Below are 25828 nucleotides of genomic sequence, written 5' to 3' on the forward strand. Positions count from 1 at the left end.
TCCTGTTCTGTTCCATTGGCATGTGTGCCTGGTCTCATGCCAATTCCATGCTGCTTTGCTTATGCCTTTGTTGTATGTCTCAAAATTAGATATTGTGATGTCTTCAACTTTGTTCTTTTTTTCTCAAGATTGTTTGGGCTATTTGGGATCTCCTTTGCCTCTGCATCAGTTTCAGTATGGCTTTTGTTAGTTCTGTAAAAAAAAAATAGTATTTACCCAGAAATGTTTTGAACCTGCAAATCATTTCAAGTATCATGGACATTTTAGCAATATTAATTATACCTCTCATTAAAATGGGAGGTTCTTCCAATGTTTGGGTTCCCTTCTTTCCCTGAACACAGAACTATCTTTTCATTGTAGATGTCTTTTACTTTCTGTGCTAATCTAGTCCTGCATATTGTAATTCTTAGCTATTGTGAATGGATTTGTCTTTACAGTTTCCTTCTCATCAGTTTTATTGGGATATAATATGCTAGTTATTTTGTAGCTTGAAACATTACAGAATTTATCATTTTATGAGTTGTTTGATGGAGTTTTAGTTTTTTTTTCTGCATATAGGGTCATATAATCTATAAACAAGGATGCTTTTATTTCTTCTTTTCCTGTTTGTATGCCTTTTATTTCTTATTCTTGCTTAGTTTTTCCAGTTAAAACTTCCAGTGGAGAGTTCAAAATGCAAGAATGAGGTGATTAATTTGTCTTTACTACGCATCTGTCACATGTCAGTGTTAAGCATGAACATAAGATATAAAATCATGTAAAAATCATGCATGATATACAAAGTCATAAAAGTTACTGAAAATAGAATTTGCAGGTTACCTGTTGGCTTTCTCACATATTTCTATACTCTTATTTGGTCTGTGTCTTGGTTCTTGTTCTTAAGATTCCTAGATCTTGTTAGGGAGACTAAAAAAATAAAAACATAAACAAAATAATACATCATATATATCTATATTGCACTGACTATAAGTCTGAGAGGAACTCCAAAGAAGGATTAAAAAAATTAGGATGAGATTCATGAATATGAGTAAAAATTTGTACTGGTTTTATAGGATTTCTCTATAGCAAGAAGCAAAGACAGGAAGGGAACTATAACCAATCATGGGATGAATGAGTCCCTTGACTGTGAGAAGAGAAAGAAATGGGAGTGGGAAGGAAATGATAGGAGAGTCTCATGTTTTTTAAAGCCCATGATGGAAGAATAACATAGATATAGGATACTGTGATCCAATTCATGGGGTTCAAAGAATGAAGAGTCTACTTTTAAATACCCTTGTTGAGGAAGAGCACTAACCACTGCCATAGACCAATCAAATGAACTATATTTTCATTGTCGATTAAGAAAATCTGAAATAAATGCTTCACCTAGAGGGCCCTTACCTTAAATGTTGCAGATTTTATCACAAGAATATTTTAGTTAATTCTTGTATGTTACACTTTGGTCTTTGACTCTAAATAAACACTTTGTGTGCATAACTTAACCTGCTGACTCCCACATTAAGTGATTTCCATTAATGCTATATGATGGCTCTTGGAGCATTAGGTCAAGGTTAGATGAGGAAATATTATTTCTCTTTCCCCCCTTAATTAAAAATTATGTCAGGCTTTTGCTGTCACAGGGCACATAATTTGATTAAAGGCAACGTTACTGTATGATTCTGTAGACTAGTCCAGTGATAAAAATCAAAAGTGTTTTGTGATTTATCTTCCTGGTTTCAACATGCTAAAATTATTATCTTCTTTGCATTGGCATGGCAACCAATGGCATTAATCATCTTCAAAGATCTCTCTTGGTCTGAAAGTCTGTTAGGGTAGCTCAGTACTGTGTCACAGACAATAATATAGAATAAATCCATAAAAGAAAGAGGGAGGGGGAGAGAAGGGGGTTCTCAAGGGCAAAGAAGGACTAAGTGTGGCAGGAAGTAAAGTGGTTTGCTTACATTTTGACATTGATGAAAGCCACAAAGAGAGTGAGTTTTATCAAAGTATTGATTTAGGGCAGACAGATGGGGGAGGGGAAGGAATGCTACATATGGGCAAACTATTTGTCATTCTTCATTCAGACAATGAGCTGAAATCCATTTGCTGCAGTATATTTCCACTTGGAATGCCAATCAGCAGTGTACAGAGAAAGAGCTTGAGAAATCTATGGAAATTCTATTCTTAAGCCTTTAATACATTTGATAGCCATTATAATACCTTGGAATGGCCAAGGAAGCTGCTATGAAAACAAGCTGCTTCATCTGATTTTATCATTAATATGCCACTGAAGACAATTAATGACCTCAAGATTTGTGGTAAGAATCTATAAAACAAACAAAACAAAACAAACTGCGAAATGACAACAGCAACAAGAAACCTAATTTCCAGAGATCCTTTTTGGCCTGGGCAGTGCTTATTTTGTCTCATTTTGATTGAGTGAAATATAATGAAATATTAATTTTTTTATGCATCTTACTCCAAAAAATTCTTTCCTTGGGATGGTTGGCTTTCTAGTTAGTTGTTGGACGCTTTCTGTCATTACTGCATGCTGACCAGGGTACTGAGAAAAATCTTTTATTTTGCTCTTTTGTTATATATGAAAGGCCCCTTCTGCCCAAAGTGCTCAACCTACCAGGATGTATATAGCAATGTGTGAAGGTAAAGGATTTTTTAAAAAGACAAACATTTGTTTTACATCTTAGCCGTATTTTACACAGAAAAGCTATGATTATACACCCTTTACTTCGGAGATTCTTTTTTTTTTTTTTGTATTTTTTTTATTGGATATTTTCTGCCTTTAAATTTTAGATGTTATCACTTTCCCCCAATCCCATTGCCCCTCCCCTTGCTTCAACGAGGATGCTCCTTCTCCCAACCACCTCCTCTCACCTCAGCACCTTGGCCTTTCCCTACACTGGGAAAATGAGCCTTCGCTGGACCAAAGACTTCTCCTCTCATTGATGTCAGAATATGCTATCCTCTAATGCCTGGGGCCATGGGTCTCTCCGTGTGAAAACATTGGTTGGTGTTTTAGTCCCTGGGAGCTGTGGAAGGTTTGCTTAGTTGATAATTTTGTTCTTCCTATGGGCAGGCATCTCCTTTCATCTCCTTCAGTCCTTTCTCTAGCTCCTTCATTGGGGTTTTCATGTTCAGTCTGATGGTTAGCTGCAAGCATCTTCTTCTGTATTGGTATGGCTCTGGCAGAGCCTCTGAGGATGCATCTATATCAGATTCTTGCCAGGAAGCACTTCTTGGCATCAGCAATAGTGTGTGGGTTTAGTGGCTGCATATGGGGTGGATCCTTAGGAGAGGCAGTTTCTGGATGATCTTTTCTACCATCCCTGTTCCTCTATTTGTCCCTTTATTTCCTCCCATGAGTGTTTTGTTCTCCCTTCTAAGAAGGACTGAGGCATCCACCTTCTGGCATTCCTTCTCTTTGAGTTTTCTTGGGTATTCAAGCTTTTTGGGTGAGTATCTGCTTATAAGTGAGTACATACCATGAGTGTTCTTTTGTGACTGGGTTACCTCACTCAGGATGGTATTCCAGCTCTGAGTTTGATTATTACTCTGGAGATTCTTATGACATTTCATCCTTTCTTCCTCTCATAATCCTTCCTCACATCTAAGATGCATCTTTCCATATAATCTGTGGCTCTCATCTCTCACTCTGTCCTCTCAGAAACATTTTTATGGCCTTTGGCATAGTTTCAGTCTTTTCCTTCCCAGTGTGTCCATTGGCATTGGAACACAGAGTTCACATATCTAGCAGCAGCAGTGCCAACAAAAACATCAGTAATAAACACTGCACAGTCCCAAGCCACACACCCCTGGGTTGGGTTATCCTTATGTCTCCTCTTCTCTCCCTTCCTTCCTTCCTTCCTTCCTTCCTTCCTTCCTTCCTTCCTTCCTTCCTTCTTTTTTCCTTCCCTTTTTCCATCCTTCTTTCCTTCCTTCCTCCCTTTCTCTCTTTCTTTCATATCTCCTCTACTGGTTCTACAAATTTGCTGCCTCAAAGTTCACACAGTCCTCATCACACCAAGCTTCAGCTTTCTCTCCCTTGCTCAGTGTTTCCTTCATAGAGAATGCCAGCACATCCACCGCATTGTTATTTCCTGTATCCCGAAAAATATTTATCTCCCTGATTTTTCTCACCTTTCCATATGCCAATAATAATCTAGCTCAATTTCTTTGGATACTAAATATGTCAACTCTACTCACTTCTTTCAATCCCTGGTATCAATTCCTGCTTTAGGAATATGGCTTTTCTCTTTCTGCATGCAGGTGATATGCTAGATTGATGAGCTTATCAAGATTTAAGGGTGGATAAGTTTGGTACAAGCAAGAGATATAGTCTCTAGGGGGCTCCATGCCATTTTTGTACCTTTCTTGTCAGACTTCCTGTTAAAAATGGTCACTTGTGCATTTGACTGTCAGTTAGTTACCTTCTACTTCCTTGGCCTTTTCCTCTGATTTGTGGAGGGAACAGTCTTTATGACTTCTAGAAGCTCTGTACTCACAGTTGTCATCTAAGCTCTGTGGTCAAGGCCTGGCTCTGATCTTCATTAGCTGTCTGACTTTACACAGACCATCAACTTCTAACTTCCTTATTTGTAAAATAAGTGGCTTTCTGAAATGCTCATGGGCTTTAACCCTGTCTTTGGGTAGGGCTCACCTGTGGAGCTTTTAAAACTCCCACTGCCCAGGCTGAACTTTAGAGAAGAGACACTACTGTCCTGATGCCTGGGCTCCAAGATTGATTATTTATTTATTTATTTATTTATTTATTTATTTATTTATTTATTTATTTATTTGTAAAATCAGGACTTTTATAGCGTCCAGCCCCCAATTCCAATATGCACATGACAATGGGAACTGTGACTTAGTTATTTTAACGAGACGATTTTTTCTGCCATCCTCTCATGTTCTTGTCACGCTTGGATCTCAACTTGAGTTTTCTCTTTCTTTTAGTGTTTTTACTAAGTTGGAAGAAATAGCTGTGAAGCTCCCCCTTTTCCATCTGCTGTTTGTTCTTATTTACATAGGATGGAACCTAGCCCACTGATTTACAGCTCTGGTTCCCTTACAACTGTTATTGAACTGAAAACATAACTGAAAACTAATTAAACAGAGAGAAATTATTTTGAGTGAGTTTTATGCTGACAATTCCTTATAGAACAAAGGGGATGTTTAGAATATTAACAATTGATCTATAGATTCATGATCTCAAAAGTAAATATAATCCTTGAACCAGGCTCCAGGGTTTCTTTTTTATTGGATATACCATTAAGGGAGTCAACGCATCTGTGCAGGTGAACAGGGTTACGAGGCATACACCCATGCGCAGCAGGGTTTTCGTGCACCCTTGCAGCAATGCCTCTCTTTCCCCGAGTCTCCCCAACCCTATTATGGCCCAGCAGAGGTTGTCAGAAAAGCAAATATGTCCTCAACATGGATGTGGTCTTATTCTTTAAATGCCTGACTGCGGAAAGGCCTTTCAGAAAACTTCTATTCTACAGATGCTGCCTTGTTCCTAGCATTCTAGATCTAAATAAGACTTTTCGGGCTGCAAGGGAGGAGAGAGAGCAGTAGAAAGGTAATAGATGATGACTAAGCATTTGGATTCACTACAGTCAATGAATTTAGAGAGGTTTGGAGATCTTCTCATAAATCTGATTCATGTTGGAATGACGTCCTTTGAGGTGCTGTATATCAAGCATGATTCACTTTTTTACCAACACCCCTTTCAATAGTTGCTCACTTTCTTGGCAATGTCTGTGAAAAATCAGTGTGTGTTTTTGCTTGGCACTCTCAGGTTCTGAGAGAGAGAGGGGGGAGAGGGAGGGGAAGGGGGAGGGGGAGGGGAGAGGGAGAGGGAGAGGGAGAGGGAGAGAGAGGTTTGTTGGAACTATGAATAGAATCCAGTATCTTGCATTTGTTAGGCATACACTTTACCATTGAGCTACACTCCTCAGCTCTCATTAAATTATTGAAATTAGTTGTTACATTGATGAAGATGGAGCTATTTAGTAGCTACATACAGATATATGATTGATTGGTTAGTGATAGCTTCTGGGGAGTTTACCATCACCACCTGGCATCATCTGTTTATAGATGCCCCCCCCAAAAGTTAGAGCATGAAATTGAACAGAACGATGCCCATTTTGAACCATGAAGTAGTTTTCTTGCAACCTGATTAGATAGATCAAGGAAACCTTGGCTGAAATTTCTGACTTTGACCCTGCTTCTTTGTGTATTTTTTTTTTTGTAGATGGAAGAATTGATTGAGGGTGTTCGCTGGGCCTTCATTGACATGCTGGAGAAAGAAAATGAATGGATGGATGCAGGGACAAAAAGGAAAGCTCAAGAAAAGGTAAGGATTTCTTTGGATGGAATGGGGAAAAAACTCACTATTTAATAGATTTTCATGCTTGACATTGACTGTACGGTTTATTTATTTATTTTTATTGACTGAACTGTTGGCTCCAAATGACCCCCTGAGGTAGGTGTGTACTTTTGGATGAACACGTAGATTTCATCACTAGGAGTAACTGAAAATAAGATCTGAATTTTTTTTTCTCTAACTGCATTTTCAAATGCCATGTAATTCAGCCTTTGCTTCACTCCTAATTGCTGCCTGTAAGAGCCACATGGCTTACTGCCTGTGAATTTTCCTATAAACCATCATTGGATACGGCAGAATGTAGAGCAGTGGGGAGCCATGGGAAGCAGCTGGCAGAAGGGCCCTCAAGTTGCAAAGAAGAAAAACCCATATTGTGCCTGTGCCTTCTCCACTTGTGTATGATGTGTGCAAATGTCCTGAGGCAAATATTTTTTTATGTAGTAAAGCACATCTACTTCATATCCCATTTTGTTCCACAAATGGCCCAAAGGGCATGCTTATATTGTATACATGAGTAATGGGCCATTGCAGAGTAGTAGGAAAGTATTTTCCGCTGCAGGTGGGTACTTGAGAAGCTTGGTAAAACTCTGATGCTATGCAACACAATAAAGGAATAAACAGGGTAATTCTGAACAGCTATATTGTCTACAAGTAATGAGTGGGTCCACCTTGAATTGAAGATATTCTTCTGGAGCTGGGACTCAAATGTGCAGGGCCAGGATGCACCCTTACTGTTTTTTCCCCTGAGATTCCACTTTGTAACTGTGAGGCTCTGAAATTAGGAACATTTCTTTTTAGAGGAAGTTTTGAAGTCTTTCTAATGATAGCAGTCACCAATGGGACATGGACAGGTAAGAGAATGCTGGGCACATTGCTGGCAATGACTGCTTTAGGGTATCAGGTTGGAAGTCTATACTTGTGAGTTTAGCCATACCCATCTACTATTATCATTAGATATACTGCTTTGAGTCATTTCTTACACCAGCAATTTTCCTTAGAGTCAAGAAACAAGAAGATTCTTACTGTAGCCTTGTTGAAATAGGACTTCTGGGCAGTCCCATATCTTCAGGTGAAAGTTATTTTGTAGAACCTTTCCTACTCTCAAGATTCAGATGCCTTATAATGGATATTTTAGTTAACAGGAATGAAAAGGCAGATGGGTATTTACAATGAAGAAAGACCTTGAACAGTATTAGCGGTGGTCTTGGAAGAGGACAATGAGTAATTTTAAATTATTTTTCTCCATCCAAGATCTGTGAAAGCTGTTTGAGGTCATGTATAGCACAGGATGGAGGGGACAGGAACACACAGGCTGTGGTGAGACACTGTCCGTATGGCAGATGAAACTCTTGGCATCAACACCACATCATTGTTTCTTGAAAGCTTAGTTTATTTAAAAAGTAGCTTGTGATGTCTGGGGGTAGGATGTGTCTTACAGTTGGATGCTCGGCGTACTGGTTGCTCTTTGTTGTAGCCAGGGGTTCTAAAGTATCAATTTTCATAGGATGACTAGTGTTAAGGGAGAGGGAGAGAGATGGGAGGGAGAGAGGGAGACACACACACAGAGACTGTGAATGAGTGAGTTATGGATCTTTGGGTGCTTGTAGTCAGCTTTTTAGGAATAGAAATCAAGAGAACATCAGAGTGCTTGTTGACATTCAGTTAGGGAAAAACTGTCTTGTAGCTGGGTCTTCTAAGCAGACGGTCCATGAGTCTCTCTTTAAGAAAACTATTCTCAGTCCTTCTAATATTAGACATGTTCCTGTTGGCCCTCTGGGTTGATCGCCAGTCTTTTATTTTATTTCAACCAGAACTGTCACTTTTTTTCTTCTAAAAGTGTTCTTTGAACACTTTGCTTTCTTTGAGCTGAGTTCAATCTGCCAGGAACTCCAGTAGCAGCTTGACAGGCACAAACATCAAAGGAAATCGTCCTTCTGGATCTCATTAGGTTTCCTGAGGAGGTATTGTATATTAAGGTTCAGAGAAATCTAAGTAATGCGAGATAAGAAATGGGGTGTTGTCCAAGAATCTCCAGCAGTTCTCCCAGTTACCACTAGCCCTAAACCCTAACTTGAATCAACTCGCTATTCTAGAAATGACCTCTAGGTGGAGCTCACAGTACTAGCAAAGGAGAGAGAGACTGCAGCCTTTTGTGCTGCTTTTCACTCTGGGATGGTTTTTGAAAGGAAAAGAAAGAGAGAGAGAGAGAGAGAGAGAGAGAGAGAGAGAGAGAGAGAGAGAGAGAGAGAGAGAGAGAGAGAGAGAGAGAGAGAGAGAGAGAGAGAGAGAGAGAGAGAGAGAGAGAGAGAGAGAGAGAGAGAGAGAGAGAGAGAGAGAGAGAGAGAGAGAGAGAGAGAGAGAGAGAGAGAGAGAGGAAGGGAAAGAAAGAAACAACACTCCCCATTCCTTTTCCATCTGCTTTGATCAATTTGATTGCCTTTTTAATAGTCAACAGGAAAGAAGAGACTCTGCCTAGTAATTCCTTGAGTCTTAGATGGAAATCTCTATCTCCCTGCTTTGTCTTTCTGATAGGAATAACAGCTGCATTAAGAGAGGATTAGCCTGCATTTGAAGAGGAGGTGAATAATTCACCTTCTCTTCCTGGTATGACTTGGCACTGTTTTTTGGGCATGTGCTGTATGCAGTATATCACCCAGGCGGAAGATTTCTCATCAATAATAGTGCCCACACTGGGCTGATGCTGAGTCACTTGGCTACCCATTGGGAAAGCTGAAAAAAAATGTTCTGATTTGTAAGGGGCTTAAAGCTTTTCTTTCTCTCACCATGAAGCTCCAGACTGCAGCTAATTAAAGTGCCACCTAAGATGTGTTGACCTCAGCTTCCTTTTGTGACCAAAACTACCAAACAGAATGATGGGGAGACCCAGATACTCACAGTGGTCTGAGGGCTTTACCTCTTGGTTTTTGTGACAGTGACCCTGTCTCAAACCAGAAGTGTGTGAATGGGCTTTGTTTTCCTCTTTGCTAGGGGTGATCACTGGAAAAGATAAATGAGGATGTCTCTGCTTCCTTGAAGGGTAAATTTGTTATCTTTGTCTCCCTGCCTTTTCCTACTCCTCCCTGGAGAGAGGTCATTGGTACTTTTGTGTTTTAAAACTCACTGTGTTTGTTTCAAGTGGAGATTTAATATTGGGAAATAAGCACCCATTTTTATTTGCAAGCACGTACTCTTTAAAAAACTATTTTTGAGGTTATAATATAATCACATCATTTCTCCCTCCCCTTTCCTCCCTCCAAACCTTACCAGCACAGTCTTTGTCACCTTCAAATCCATTGCCTCTTTTTTTCTTTCAGCAAAGAACAAGGATGCCTGCTGTTTTTCTGGTGAATATAGCCTTTGAATAGGCATATAGTAATAATTGAGTGATTTGGGGTGTCTTCTGAAGGATTTACAGTGTCCAGAACAGAGGAGGAGTCCCCCAAGGTCACTATGGAAGGGACTCAGGCTGCTTTGGCCTCCCTGGCCAGTTCTAAGTCAGATGTGAGGAGCAGCTTCCTGAGGGTGGCTCCAGCTTGTTCCCCAGCTGAATTAATCACACAGCTCAGCGCTGCACCGCCTCTGTTTCCTTGTGTGCTTTGCACCTGGGGTTGAAGCTTGTCAGCCCATGCCCAGAGAAAAGCAGTGCCAGGCGCAGAACACCCGGGGAGGCAGTGTCCTGAGGGTGGCGCGAGGGAGTAGCTGTGGCCTTGGCCACAGCAGGTACAGAGAAGTTGGCTGCATGTTCCCAACTCCTCAGGCATACGACTCCCAGACTCCCACGCACAGGCTCTGAGTGAAGTAGGAAGATTTCCATTGCAGAGAGCAAAGCAGAGTGCACCTCACTTCTTTGCCTTTGTCACTAAACTCTGCTAATCCCAAGCACTGCAGTTTGCACAGCACACAGTCTGTACTGACTAGTTAGGGCCCCGATTCCCACCCTCTGAGCCCATGTTTCTGCGGGTGTGCTTTTAGATCTGAAGCACCCAGGAGCTTGTTATCCAGGCACATTTCCCTACACCTGCCTCACTACTTCACTGCATCCCTGTTTGACTTCTGACTGCCCGCCCCTTCATTCTGCCCCAGGCCTCTCTTGTCCCTCTGGAGACTACTGTGAGTGGCACAGCATTCAGAAGACTCACCATACAATTCCTCCTCACTGGCCCCTTAGCCAAAAGTTGATGGAAGGTGGCTGGTATCTACTCTTCTTCCTCCTGCCTCTCACATGTTCTGTAAACGTTCCTGGAGGCTTCTGCAGGTTTGAGTTCCTTGGCAAAAATGCCCTTTGCTGCCTGCTTCCCTTTCCCTTCTTGCTTTTAAAGACCTCTTCTGGTGTTTCTTTGACACCCCACTTCAAACACTGTGTGCTTTGATCCTAGTCTCCAGCTTTATCCCCGGGGAGAGCACTAATGAGGACGCAACCTCTGGGTTAGGTCCTCTTCTCATGCTTCCTTGCCTTTAACATAATAGTGCGTTTCATTGAATCAGGGTAGCAGCATTCTGTCAGCAATCTCAATTCCACAAGCATTCATAGCACACCAAGAACGTGTCAGGAAATGGGCTGGGAGCTGCAGATTTTGGAAGGGGTGGGGTGATGAGCTGCAGTCCCTTCTCAGCATGTGCTTTCACATACCTAGGGTGACACAGGAATGCTATAGATGCTGTGCTGGTAGGGGAGGTGATTTAATAGAGAGTCATAAAGTGGTCCTGGGGGCCTAGGATGAAAAGCTTTAAGGAGCTGAGACAGTCTGTCACTCAGGGTGCTAATCCTGGCTTTTCCTCTCTTCCTCTGTCACCACCTTGTTAGCTTGTGGATGAGGCTTCTTCTGAGCTCCTCATCACTTGTTTCTTGGAACAAGTGCTCCCTGCAGTGCTCCTCATGCCCCTATTTGTTATAGGTTTCAGTGAATTTGCAGAATGTTGAGGAATGTAGTCATTCTGCTTCCTGCATCTACTCTGAGTACTCATCCGGGACAAAGCTTGCAAACTGTGACCTTGTTCTGGCTTCCTGCTCTTCTCTGGCTTCTAGTACTCACCATGATGAGCTTGTAGCCATTGTTTCTCCACCTCTGTTTAGATATCTTCCAGCATGTCCTCGCTGACATACAGGTGAAGGTGACTTTCGTCTTATATCTCTTTACTTCACGACTGTCCATAGAAGGACAGTATGGAGGTGAGATGTATGTGTGGCTGACTGTATTGTAAGCCATTTTTTTTACCTCCTTGGCACTACATGACCTTTTGGAGATTGCTTCATTCTTCCCATTCCTCCCTCCCTCTTAAAGTGTGAGAGCAGTGCCTACCTCAGAAGTTACAGAGACTGAAGATGTTGGTATTCTAAAGATTCTAAAGGAGGTGGTTGCTTTACTCTGGGTTGTAGGTTTTCTGATTTTGAACAAATCTCTGTTTTTAAATGGTTTATTTATTTTTATTGCATTTTTTCCATACAATATATTTTGAACACATTCTTTACACCCCCAACTTCTCCCAACTCCTCTTCATCTCCATATCTATCAACTTCACATTTTTTCTCACTCTCAAAAAAGGAAACAAGCAAAAAAAGGAAAGTCAAAAGCAAACAATTTTGTTTTATGTGTATGGCTGTTTGCCTACATGAACGCATGTGTGTCATGAGCTTACCTGGTGCCCTCAGAGGTCAGAAGAGAACATCACATTTTCTGGAGCTGCTGGAAACTGAGCCCAGGTCCTCTGCAAGAGCAATAAGCACTCTTAACAGCTGAGTCAATTATCTTTGTGTGAGATGTATGTATATGTGTATGTAGTGTAAGTAGGAGTTTGATATATTCTGTATGAAAGCTTGTGGGAGTGGTTATAATCCGGAGTCTCATGGAAATGCTGTTTGGAGGTGCTTTTAGGCATGGCCAACCTGTGGCCCAGGGCAGCTATGAATGTAAGGCAACAAAAAAACATAAATGTACTTGAAACATCATTTGAGAAGAGGAGGAAGAAGAGAGAAGAAGAGGAAGGAGGTAGGAAGGTATATTGTAATGCAATTTTGTGGTTCTCAATTGAATATCATAGATAACAATGTTACGTCAAAGGTTGAATATGCCTGAGTCATTTAGTCTCTCATATTTGAGTGTGAGTCAGTACCACCAGGAATGCTTACTGTAACAAATTACAATTTGCTTTAGTGAGTCTAAGGTGTTGCTGGGAATCAACATTTCTGGTGAGGCCCCAGATGATGCTAATGTGGATGGGATGTGGGATGATCACAGGTGGCAATTTCCTGCCACCAAGGCTGAATTAATAGAACTAAACGAAGTTTATAAAGTTTTCTTTTTATACTCCATAGCCTCCTCTTTCTACTATTTCTCATGGTTAAGTACCTCAGTGGGTTGGGTCACCAAAACCCACCCAGGGCACCTATTCTATGACTATCTGTTTAATGTTCTAAAGATCTGAGGGCTCCATGTTGTCCCTTTCTGTCCCTTGATTCCACATTGTTGTTTAGGAACTATGAAAATAAGGTTTTCCATACAAAAGTCTTCCTAATTTCTAAAGGTTCATTAATGTATTTTTTATATGGATGAAACAAATTTTGTGTTTCTCACATAAAATTGACATTATTATTATATGCCAAACTGTAGGTTTTAAAGGTTTTAAAAATACCACATTGATATCATACAATGACCATAAGGAAGGTCCAGTTGTTTCTTTATACAAGTTAAGAATGTAAAGCCAAGTGATGCCAAGTGAGCTTGTCTGCTGTTATTGAGCTGGTTGCTGGAAATGTTGGGCCTCTATTTCTGGAAGTTTGGCTTTACAGTCTCCTTTTATTCTAATAGAAGTGACATCTCTATGCATGGTGTTTAAACCCGGAGCATTGATATTATTTAGTTAGGAATGCAGATTCATAGTCCCAGTTAGATCCATGAAATGGAACTCTGGGAAGGGATGCAGGACTCTACAGTGCAGTAAGTCTTCCAGATGATTCTAATATAGCTAGGGTGTGCAAATCAGTGCTCTGCACTGTGTTTCTGACGCCTTATGCTACTGGATGTGCTCCAATTTTCAACAATTTTTTAAAAGCTCAAAATCAAGGCTGAACACAGTAATTCTATATAGAGTTCAACTCACCCACCACAATGGGAATATTATTGCCACATCTGTTCTGCATATAAATTATATTAAGGAAGCTGAAGTTGATATTATGGCTATCTTTTTATTTCAGACATGCACGTCAGTGTTGGCTTATAGAAAATTTATACAGTCAGTTAATTTCTTGGTCTTAGAAAACTAATCTCACAGGAACTGCTGTTAAGCTCTGTTGCTCCTATACTTAGCATTAAAAAAGTCTCTTCTCATGGATTTTCACATTTTATTCTTTACTTTTTATTGGATATATTTTAATTACATTTCAAATGGTATCCCCCTTTCCAGATTTCCCCTCCACATTCCCTATCCCATTACCCCTCCCTCTGCTGTTATGAGGGTGTTTACCCACCCACCGACCCCCTTCCATTTCCCTGCCCTGACATTCCCCTACACTGGGGCACTGAGCCTTGGCAGGAACAAGGGCTTCCCTTCTCACGGAGGCCCAACACGGCCATCTTCTATTACATGTGCAGCTGGAGTCATAGGTCTGTCCATGTGTACTTTGGATCGTGTTTTAATCCTTGGGAGCTCTGGTTGGTTGTTATTGTTGTTCTTATGGAGTTGCAAACCCCTTCAGATCCTCCATAAGGACCCCATTCTCAGGTAAATGGTTGAATGCAAGCATCCACCTGTATATTTGTCATGATCTGGCAGAGCCTTTCAGGAGACAGCTATATCAGGCTCCTGTCAGCATGCACTCTTTGGCATCTGCAATATTGTATGGGTTTGGTGGCTGTATATGTGCTCAATTTCCAGGTGGGGCAGTCTCTGGATGGCCTTTCCTTTAGCCTTTGCTCCAAATTTTGTCTCCATATTTCCCCCTGAGAATATTTTTGTTCTTCCTTCTAAGAAGGACTGAGGCATTCTCATTTTGGTATTCCAGCTTCTTGAGCTTCAGGTAGTCCATGAATTATATCTTGGGTATTCTGAGATTTTGAGCTAATATCCACTTAGTGCATACCATGATTTTTTTTTTTTTGGTGTGTGTGTGTGTGTGTGTGTGTGTGTGTGTGTGTGTGTGACTGGGTTACCTCACACAGGATGGTATTTTCTAGATCCTTCCATTTGCCTAAGAATTTTATGAAGTCATTATCCAGTTTCTTTTTGGAGGTGCTCAGAACTCTGAGTTTTCCTCTTAGCACTGATTTCTTTTTTTCCCATAAGTTTTGGTGTGTTATACCTTTATTTTCATTAAATTCTAAAAAGTTTTTAATTTCTTTCTTTATTTTTGACCCAGTTACCATTGAGTAAAGTGTTGTTCATCTTCCATTGTGTATGTGGACTTTCTGTTGCTTTTTTGTTATTGAAAACCAGTCTTAGTCCAGGGTGATCTGATAGGATGCATGGGATTATTACAGTCTTCTTGTATCTATTGAGGCCTGTTTTGTGACTGACTATTTGGTCAGTTTGGGAGAAGGTGCCCTGAGGTGCTGAGAATAAGGTGTATTCTTTTGTTTTAGGATGTAATGTTTTATACATATGTGTTACATCTATTTGGTTCATAACTTCTGTTAGTTTCAGTGTGTCTCTGTTTAGTTTTTGTTTCCTTAATTTTTCGATTGATGAGAGTGGGGTGTTGAAGTCTCCCATTATTATTGTGTGAGGTGCAATGTGTTCTTTGAACTTTAGTAAGGTTTCTTTTATGAATGTAGGTGCCCTTGCATTTGGAGCATAGATATTCAGATTTGAGATTTCATCTTGGTGGATTTTTTTTTCTTTGGTGAGTATGAAGTGTCCTTCCTTACTTCTTTTTTTGGATAACTTTTTGTTGAAAATAGATTTTATTTGATATCAGAATGGCTATTCCAGCTTCTTTCTTAGGATCATTTGCTTGGAAAATTATTTTCCAGCCTTATAATCTGAGGTAGTGACTGCCTTTGTTACTCAGATGTGTTTTCTGTAAGCAGCAAAATGTTGGGTCCTCCTTATTTATGAAGTCTGTTAGTCTATGTCTTTTTATTGGGGAATTTATTAGGGAATGATGTAGAGAGATATTAGGGGCTAATGATTGTTGTTTCCTGTTGTTTTTGTTGTTAGGGATGGAATTATATTTGTGTGGCTGTGTTCTTTTTGGGTTATTTGAAAGAAATTACTTTCTTGCTTTGTCTAGGATGAAGTTTCCCTCCTTGTGTTGGATTGTTCCATCTACCATCCTTTGTAGGGCTGGATTTGTGGAAAGATATTGTGTAAATTTGTTTTTCTCATGGACTATCTTAGTTTCTCCATCTATGTTAATTGAGAGTTTTGCTGGGTATAGCAGCTTGGGCTGACACTTGTGTTCTCTTAGGGTCTGCATGATGCCTGTCCTGGATCTACTTGCTTTCATAGTCTCTGTTGAGAAATCGGGTGTGATTCTGATTGGTCTGCCTTTATCTGTTACCTGTCCTTTTCCCCTTTTTGCTTTTAATATTATTTGTTTTGTGCATTTGGTGTTTTGGATATTTTTTGATGGGAGGGATTTCTTCTCTGGTCCAATCTATTTGGAGTTCTGTATCCTTCTTGTATGTTTATGGGCATCTCTTTTGTTATGTTAGGAACGTTTTCTTCTATAATTTTGTTGAAGATATTTACTGGGCCTTCATGTTGGGAATCTTTCCTCTCTTTTATGCCTACTATCCTCAGGTTTGGCAGTCTCATTGTGTCCTGGATTTCCTGTATGTTTTGGGTTAGGAGACTTTTGCATTTTTTTCCCACACTATGAATTGCTTTAATGGTGGTATCTGTACAAGTGATGTCAGGACACAGGACAGCAAATGCACAGTGAACATGGCTAGCAGACAAGCTGTGAATGAATAGAGTTCACACTACTCCCATGCTTTAGTGACTAAGATAGCTCTAAGCCACCTCCTCCTCAGTCTACTCCTCAAACTCTCCCTCCTCAGCTGTAGCATCCTGGTACTACTGGTACTCAGACACCAGGTTATTCATGTTGCTCTCAGCTTCGGTAAACTCCATTTCATCCATTCCCTCACCCGTGTACCAGTTTAGGAAGGACTTGCGTCAGATTGTGGTTGTGAACTGCTCTGAGATTCGTTTGAACTGCTCCTGAATAGCTGTGCTGTTTCCATTGAAGGTGGCAGACAGTTTTAGGCCCCATAGTGGAATGTCAGACAGCTGTTTTTACATTGTTGGGGATCCCCTCAACAAAGTCGCTGCTGTTCTTGTTTTGTACGTTAAGCATCTGTTCGTCCACCTTCTTCATAGACATGCTGCCCCTGAACATAACAGCCACTGTCAAGTAGCGTCCGTGGCACAGATCACAGGCAGCCATCATGTTCTTGGCATCGAACATCTGCTGGGTGAGCTCAGGAACTGTCAGTACTGCTGGCTTCCCCGGCTGGTCAAGGTAGCAAAGCCAGGCGTGAAGAAGTGCAGGTGAGGCAAGGGAACCATATTTACAGCCAGTTTCCGCAGGTCAGCATTTAGCTGACCAGGAAATCACAGGCAAGTGGTTACGTCACTCATGGTGGCAGGCACTGTATGGTTCAGGTAAGTGGGTGTGGTCGGTTTAGGGTTCTGAAGCTGATGTCATAGAGGGTTTCATTATCAATAGGTCTCATCTGTGTTTTCAACAAGCTTCTGGACTAAAAGGGTAGCATTGTAGGGTTCAACCACTGTGTCAGACACCTTGGGGGAATGTACCACACTGAAGGTGTTCATGATTCTGTCTGAGTACTCCTCCTGGAACTTGATAAGGAGAGTACCCATATCAAACCCAGTCCCCCCGCCCAGGGATTGGGTCAGCTGGAAGACCTGCAGGCAGTCACAGCTCTCAGCTTCCTTCCTCACACCATCCAACACTGAGTCAAACAGCTTTGCGCCTTCTGTGTAGTGCCCCTTGGCTCAGTTGTTCCCAGTCCCACTCTGACCAAAGATGAAATTATCAGGTCTGAAGATCTGCCCGAATGCATGGAGTCCATGGTGCCAGGCTCCAAGTCCACGCGTGTGGCGTAGGGCACATACTCTCCACCAGTGGCCTTGTTGTAGTACATTTTGATGCTCTCCAGCTGGAGGTCACTATCTCTTTGGTACATGCCAGTGAGATCAATGTCAAGCTCCTCGCTGATTATCTCTCAGAACTTGGCACCAATCTGGTTGCCACACTGCCCAGCCTGGAGGTGCACGATCTCCCTCCTTGCCGCAGCGACTGCAGAGCAGCTGTAGAAGAGGAACACTTAGGTAGGAGCAGGCACACAGAGTTTCATTTTTCATTTTCTTTATTGTGTCAGTGTTTTCTATGGAATCTTTTGCCCCTGAGATTCTCTCTTCTATCTTTTGTATTCTATTGGTGATGCTTGCGTCTATGACTCCTGATCTCTTGCCTAAGTTTTCTATCTCCAGGGTTGTCTCCCTTTGTGGTTTCTTTACCGTTTCTATTTCCGTTTTTAGATCCTGAATAGTTTTGTTCAATTACTTCACCTGTTTTCTTGATTTTTGTGTTTACTCTTTAAGGGCTTCTACCTGTTTACCTGTGTTGTCCTGCATTTCTTTAAGGGAGTTACTTATGACCTTCTTAAAGTCCTCTAACATCATAATGAGTTGTTATTTTAAATCAGAATCTTGTTTTTCTCGTGTGTTGTGGTATCCAGGACTTGTTGTGATTGAGGAACTGGGTTCTGATGATGTCAAATGGCCTCGGTTTCTGTTGTTTAGGTTCTTGGATTTGCCTTTTATCATCTGCTTATTTCTCATGTTAGCTGGTCTTGCTGATTATGACAGTGGCTTGACCCTCCTGTAAGCCTGTGTGTCAGCACTACTGGGGGGCCAGCTCTTTCCCAGTAGGGTCTGGGTAGAGAGATCTGTTGAACAGGGTCTGCACAAAGTGCAGACAGAAACTGGAATGGTCCTGTCCCAGACTGCTTCTTGATTCCTGTGCCCTGAAGATTCTGGGTGGGTCACTCAGAGAGGCAGTGATGGTCTTACCTGTGAGCACTTCTGTGAGACCGGCTCGCTCCCAGCAGGCTCTGGGTACAGAGTGTTCTGGCACCAGGTCAGCTCCAGGCACAGGCAGAAACCTGAACGAATTCTTTTCCAGACTGTTCCTTGGTTCCTGTGTCCTAAGGGCTCCAGGCCTAGGAATTTGAGCAGAGGTGGTGGTGTCACCTGTGCTCTCAGATGTGTCAGAGCTCCTGTGAGACCAGCTCTCTCCCAGCTGGGTCTGGGTATTTCACATTTTATTCTTAATAAAATCTGTTTGGTTATTTTTTCATAGCTCTAGCTTTTAAAATAATTTCCAAATCTTCATGTTTATCGTGTTTGTTAGGAAAATTTATTCTTATTAGAGAAAATACTGAAAGTGAAGTACAGAACAATGAAGAAAAATCAATGCTTTGTCATTACCCAAGCATAACCACTGCAAATGTCTTGATATATTATTTTGATTTATCACCTATATGTAGACTTTAAAAGAAATCCTTGAAAAAGGTTGTATATGTAAATTTGATTCATTTTTTTTTCTAACATTCTTGAACAAGGTTTATATGTAAATTTGATTCATTCTTTTTGTGTATGTATGTTGTATTTTTACTATTATGATATTATCTTTACCAAGGAGCTTCATATAGAAATCAATGTATTCTGTTGGTATTTGTGTATGTGAGCTAAAAATGCTTCTGTAGTGGGTTATAGTAGAATATTTACAATTGTGTGGCAATGAACATGCTTTGCACATTGTTTTAACCCCAGAACTTTTATTTTTCATTTGTAAAGCATGCTAGACTTGAACGTGCTATCTAGCAAGGCCACCCTTGAATTCTTGATCTTTCTTCTACCTCCAGTGTGCTGGGATCAAAGGTATGCACAGCAACTCCTAGCTCCCAAAATTAGTTCTTTAAAATATTATCTTTAAAAAAATCTCAAATACATCAGTGTATCAACTCTAAGCTCCATTTATATATTCTTGATAATTTAGCAAAAATGATAAATATTTATTTTTGGTTCTATTGGTGCTCTGGGTTACAGTTGGTATGATCACAAAATGTAATTGTAATTAACCCATTTGCTCATGCTTTTAGGTTTATCCCTTGAAGGTTTATCTATTGACAAAAAAATGGTCATAGCCAGGACTGATAGTTTATGTATGTAATCATAGCTGCTTAGGAGTTTGGCAAGGTCAAACCAGTCTGGGATATATAGTAAGACTTTGTCTCAAAGTAAACAAAGGTTAGGCATATATAGTTTAGTAGTACAATGCCTGCCCACCTTGCATGAGGCCATGGATTCCATCACCAATACGTAAAAAAAGAACCCTGGAAAAATACTTTGTGATATCTATCTATCTATCTATCTATCTATCTATCTATCTATCTATCTATCATCTACCTACCTACCTATAGCAGCCACAAATCGATGTTGGGTACTTTCCTCAATAACGAGCTGCCTTATTTTTTTTCAAAGCATTGTACTCAATTGAACTCAGAATGCAACAAATTTGGCTAGACTGGCTTGCCAAGTACCCATCTGTCTTTTTCCACCCTAGTGCTGGGATTGCAGGCATACATGACCATGCCTGACTTTTAGATGGGTTCTGAAGATCCAAACTCAGGTCCCCATGCTTGTTTAGCAAGCACGCAACTAACAGAACCATCTCCCAGCTCAAGGTATTACCACTTTCTAAAGTTATCTAGAGCAACAAATGGACAAGTACTATTGAATATCAATGATAGGCATTTTAGTGGGTATTCATAACATTACTAGATATGTGATTATGTTAAGGTTTGCAACTGGCGATTTTCAAACTATATCATTCTGCATTTATTAGCTAGAATTTTTCTCTAAAAAGGCTTTTTTTTCCTTTGTTAATCACTTGATTAGCCTGACATACAGTTTATACAGAAAAAATCTGCATGAACGTTTGTCTTTCCTGTTATTAATTTTTATAGGTTGTGCCCTGGAAACCTCCAGATGTATCAAAGCATTTACCCTCCCCCCAGCATTGTTATAAACTCGGGAATTTTAAAATGTATTTGATATGCTTAAATTTATTACAATTCTTTTTGAAGTCACATTGTTTCATCTGAGCCAACTTGTGATTGTTCCTTTAGGGAATTTTGTTATGACCCCAAATATTTTAGAATGCATATTTCTTTCCTGACATGACAAGATATCCTTGTTAATATTAGATTTATATTTAATCAGTGTCTCAATCAATTCTTTTGTAATGAGCAATATGTTGACGGGGGGGGGGGCTGGTAGTGAGATTTCCATTCTAACTGGAAATTCAGAATTCCATTAATAAAGAAAATTGCAAACAGTTTGAAATTATCTTTCTGTAAAAATGTGCTATATCATATCAATGTGCACACATAGTCAATGAATTTTGAAAACTCACATATTGTTGCATTTTCTTTTTTGTTATGTCACATTCTTAATATTGAGCATTAAGAATATAAATGGGACTGAAGGGACAGTTTAGAGATTAAGAGCATTTGTTGCTTTTTCAGAAGAGTCATATTCAGTTCCCAGCTGCCTGTAACTCTTGTTCCAGGAGTTCTAACACCTTCTTCTCACATTCTTCTTCAGTGCCTGGCATGCAAATACTTTTAAATATAATACTCAAAAATTAAAAAATGGATGCATCTTTTAAAAACGAATATAAGAGGCTGAAGAAATAGCAACAGAACTTCTTATGCATGCTTAAGGACCAGAATTCAGATCTGATGTACCCATATAAAATCTGTATGGCTACAGGAATGTTTGCATATGCCTGTAACTCCAGCATTGTAGGATTGAATCAGATAAACAGGTAGCTCACTGGCTAGCTATCTAGCTGCAACAATGAGCTTCTGGTTTAATGAAAGACCCTGTCAAGGCAATATAGTGGAAAGCAATAAAGGAAGAGTCCCATCATCTTTTGGCCTCCACATGTGTACAAATGGACATATACACTTACATATGTATGTGCTTGAACCCTCTCCTGTGTACATATATGCACATAAAATATAAATAAGTTAACTAGTATTCGATCATGTCATATATTAAAAAAAAAAAAGAATTCTAGTGTCAGCCTTGGGGCATATCTCACAGCAGCAGAGTACTTGCCCAGCCTGTATAACACTCTAAATTTCATCACCAGCATAGGGAAAAACAACAACAACATGATAGTTTACTATTTTTTTAGTGTTGCAGTGTTGAAATATGTGGCACAAAGATATGATTAAAAAGTGAGACATGACCTACCCTGGAATCATTGCAGGTGTGGTTGTTGTGTTACATGTGTGTTAATAGGTGACAGAGAGGAGAGGCTATGTATATTCTCAGTGTTCTGACCTATGAACATCTGAATGATAAGTAGTCAGCTGTAGCACTAGGGAGATCTGTCCCTGCCCCTCACTTGCTGCAGCACATTGGAGAGTATGCCCTGTACTTCACCTGGACAGCATAGTAGAGCTGGCTCTGGATGTCAGTGTTGCTGGTGAGCTAGCTAGGAGTGTGTGACAGCTAACCTTGCCTTTTGTCTGCTGGGCTATGGCACAGGTGGGGGAGAGACAACCTTTTCCTCTCTGTTGTCCTAGCCATCTATGTCAGGCAGGAGAGCTGGTCCTGGGGTTATGAGAGATGGAGACTGGCTATGTCCTTCATCTGCGGCCACACTTGGGAGAGCAGGCACGACACCTCACCTGGGTAGCAGGGTAGAGCTGACACCGGTAGCTGGTATCGCTGTTGAGCCAGCCCCAATGTCATGAAAGTGGTATGTTGACCATCTCTAATCCCTCAGGCCCAGAACTAGGGCTTTGAATTAGCCCACTCCAACATCTACTGGACCAGCTCCTTCATGCACTCCATCACTTTATAGAACATCTACCCCATCTATAAACTGCTGGTGTGTATGAAGGGGCTTGTCCTATAGACCCAGAACTACAGAATTTTCATGATTCAGGGCACCAACAGAATATCTAAGCAGAGTCACAGTGAAATTCCAGTACTGATAGAGTAGAAGAAGCTAGAGGCTTCATTCCAGACAAAGGAGTTATTGCAATGAACATTTGCAAGCAAAGAAGTGTGGACAAAATACTGTGACACAATACAGTTTCCACAATTATATTTTTTCTCTGTTAAGGGAGAGGTTGTAAAAGTGGAAGGCTGGTACAAGGGGAAGAAGGATGAGAGGGATTGTGTGCATGGTGTTAAGTTCACAAAGAACCAATAAAAAGTTTTGAGAGAGGCAGACAGACAGACAGACAGACAGACAGACAGACAGATAGATAGATAGATAAAAAGGAGGAGGGGAAGAGGGAGAGGAATCTTAAAAAATAAAATATGGAATAATAAGTACTTAAGTTTTTTAACCATACCAGATAAGCAAGCACCACCAGTTTAAATGTATACAGTAAAAAGCATTTGGGTTTTAGGGTATATTGAAGATTATTTTGGAATGAGGAACTGGTTGGTTATAGAACTTTGAAAGGGTTGAGAAATGCTACAGTTGCCTTAGGTATCATTTTAGAGGTTCAAAGCAGAGGGCTGCTTCTTCAGAATTTTGTAAAATTTTATTACTTTTATTAGTCATATGGGTAGGGTATGTTTGATGACCTAAAACTTGTTTTTATTGGTCCAGATTCAAATTGAATATGTGAAGATTTAAAGATATATGTTGAGTTTGGTTGGGTTTACTACAAAAAATCAGATTTGATGTTTTGAATTTTAATTTCCTGGTTAAAAAGTCATTAGAAATGTTTTGAGTTTAGATTTTGTGTCGTTCCTTTCCTTTAGCCCAGGATGAAACTAATAGCCTACAATGCATCTGTTTATCTGCTATCTCTAGGGCTGTTCCTGCTGCTGTCAGCTGCTCCCTTGTTATTTAGCTGCTGGTCCTGCTCAGTCAATTGTACAGGAATGTCAGTTCCATTAGTAACCCAAGGGCCTGGCAGGCAGATAGTGGAAAATGGGTGAAGAGAGAGAAATTTTATTTAACCTGTCTTCTGAGTTGTCATTTTCTAGATTCCAGCATAGCTGGCTAACAGCAGACTGAGGGTGTGACAGCAAATTCATTTCTGACAGAAACTCACATATGAAAAGGAGAAGCAGCCTGATAGCAAAAGAAGAATGAGTGAAGGGAGTTAGGTTAGAAGTCAAGATTTAGAGTCAGAAAGGTCACAAAAAGCCATGATAGGAAGAAACAATGTAATCAAACTATTCGGACAAGGGCACTGACAACTTTGCCAAAATAGAGTTCATGTTGACTTTAAATATTATCATTTCCTTTTGGATTTATTTATTTATTTTATGTATACATGTTCACTATAGGTGTTTTTAGACACACCAGAAGAGGGTATGGAATCCTGTTACAAATGTTTGTGAGCCACCATGTGGTTGTTGGGAATTGAACACAGAATCTCTGGAAGAGCAGTCAGTGCTCTTAACTGTTGAGCCATCTCTCCAGCCCAAATATTATTATTTTTAATGTTTCAAATGGATGATATACCTTTTTTTAATAAGTGTGTTTAGGGAAGAATTAATTCCTTATTTTATGAAGTTGATGTTTTGGTTATGGGGTTAGTCAATAATGAAAAGGAATAGACGAACCCTTAATGTGGAACAACTCAACTCCTCCAGTTGTTTATATCTTGTCTACTGTTCACTTCCTTATAAACTATGCCAAATGTATTTTATTACTTCTCTCTTATCTGTTTGTTATCTGGGATCAGCTGGGTGACACTTCTATTGGTCTTATAATGAGTCTTTTTTGTAGACAAAGATGTCTGTTTGTTCCTTGTCACTTTCTCCAAAGGGTAGCTAAGGGAGCAGAAAGGAGGACGGATATGCTCTGAATCTTCTTAATGTCTGAGCTCAGAAGTCTCTAAATATTTCTTCTGATACGTCCTCTTGGTCAATGTAAAGAACAGGGCTACCTCTTAATCAAATCAAGTTGAAAAAGAGTGCATCTTTTGGTGTGAAGAGGAGTAGGATCACACAGAAAGGACAGACGTTTTTGGTACTCTCATTGGAAAAACTAATTTACATTTTGCATCCTTTCCATTTCTTCTTTATATTCAGTTTTTATTAATTGTTTTAGAGAATTGTGAACTAAGTTTACCATCTCCCTCACTTAACAACTGCTCAGCGAATATCATTAAAATTTTTAAATGTTTTGTGCCAGGGGGCCTCCGAATAGTCTGTGTATGCTCCTGGTTGGTGGCTTTGTCTCTGGGAGCTCCCTGGAGGAGTATAAGAGGGGGCCAATGATCAGAATGTAAATAAAATAATAAAAGTTGAAAAATTTAAAGTTTGTATTTATTTGTAATTGAAAAATAATTACATATATAGGGTATAATGTGATTTTGATTTATGTATACATGATATAAAAAATCTGCCTACTTAATTAACATATATGGCATCCTATCAACTGATTGTTTCAGCTGAGAACACTAAATATCTATTCTTTTTATAATCATATTTACTTTTATTTATTTTTTTAAACGACTTTATTTTGCAAAACAAAGATAAATGTAAAGATTTTAAACATTTTTTGCTTAAAATTATACATTTTTGTCAGTACTGTTTTTTCAGACATTAAAATAAATTTTACATAAAACCATGTGAATATGTTTTTTAGTCAGTACTTGATTTTTTTCAAGGGCTTGACAGTATGCATTGAAAACGTACTAGTTGCAATAAGCGTAAAGTACATGCAAAACAAAACGCAACATGGGAATAGTCAAAGTCTTCTTGTTTTGTGAATATATGTATATTTTTTGTTTTCTTTATTTCTTGGACTTCATACAGTCTGTGAGTTGTTTCTGGGGGAGTGCAAGCCGCTGGGGTTAGCATCCCACTATCAGTGACTGCATATTATGTCTGTTCTTTTGTGACTGGGTTATCTCACTCAGGATGATCTTCTCTAGATGCAGCCATTTTCTTAAGAATTTGGTTAAGTCATTGTTTCTGGTGGCTGAGTAGTATTCCATTGTGTATATGTACCACAATTTTTGTATCCATTCATCTTCTGAAGGACATCTGGGTTCCTTCCAGCTTCTGGCTATTATAAATAGAGCCGCTATGAACATTGTGGTGCATATATCTTTGTTGTGTATTAAAGTGTCTCTGGGGTATATGCCCAGAAGTGGCATAGCTGGGTCTTCAGGTAGTACTATATCCAATTTTCTGAGGTATCGCCAGACAGATTTCCAGAGTGGTTGTATTAGCTTGCAACCCCACCAACAGTGGAGAAGTGTTCCTATTTCTCCGCAGCCTCGCCAGCATCTGCTGTCATCTGAGTTTTGGATCTTGGCCAATCTGACTGGTGTGAGGTGGAATCTTAGGGTTGTTTTGATTTGCATTTCCCTGATGGCTAAGGATGTCGAGCACTTCCTCAGATGTTTCTCGGCCATT

General features: G+C 40.0%; 1 protein-coding gene and 1 pseudogene across 2 annotated transcripts in view; one reads left to right on the forward strand and one right to left on the reverse strand.

The window, feature by feature from the left end:
• Window positions 1-25828, forward strand: part of PHEX (phosphate regulating endopeptidase X-linked) — a gene marked incomplete at both ends in the record, with an annotated part of 233764 nt that overhangs the window by 90026 nt on the left and 117910 nt on the right. Inside the window, one exon of the mRNA XM_080909936.1 lies at window positions 6251-6352. Coding sequence (XP_080766062.1) covers window positions 6251-6352 — 102 coding nt within the window. The remainder of the gene's footprint in view (window positions 1-6250; window positions 6353-25828) is intronic.
• LOC308415773 (tubulin beta-4B chain-like) lies at window positions 16397-22180 on the reverse strand (annotated as a pseudogene). Its single transcript has 2 exons — window positions 22117-22180; window positions 16397-17672 (listed from the first exon to the last, which is right to left on the reverse strand). The product of its transcript is annotated as a tubulin beta-4B chain-like (transcript).

The sequence above is a fragment of the Micromys minutus genome, assembly GCF_963924665.1.
Source record: "Micromys minutus genome assembly, chromosome: X".
NCBI lineage: Eukaryota > Metazoa > Chordata > Mammalia > Rodentia > Muridae > Micromys > Micromys minutus.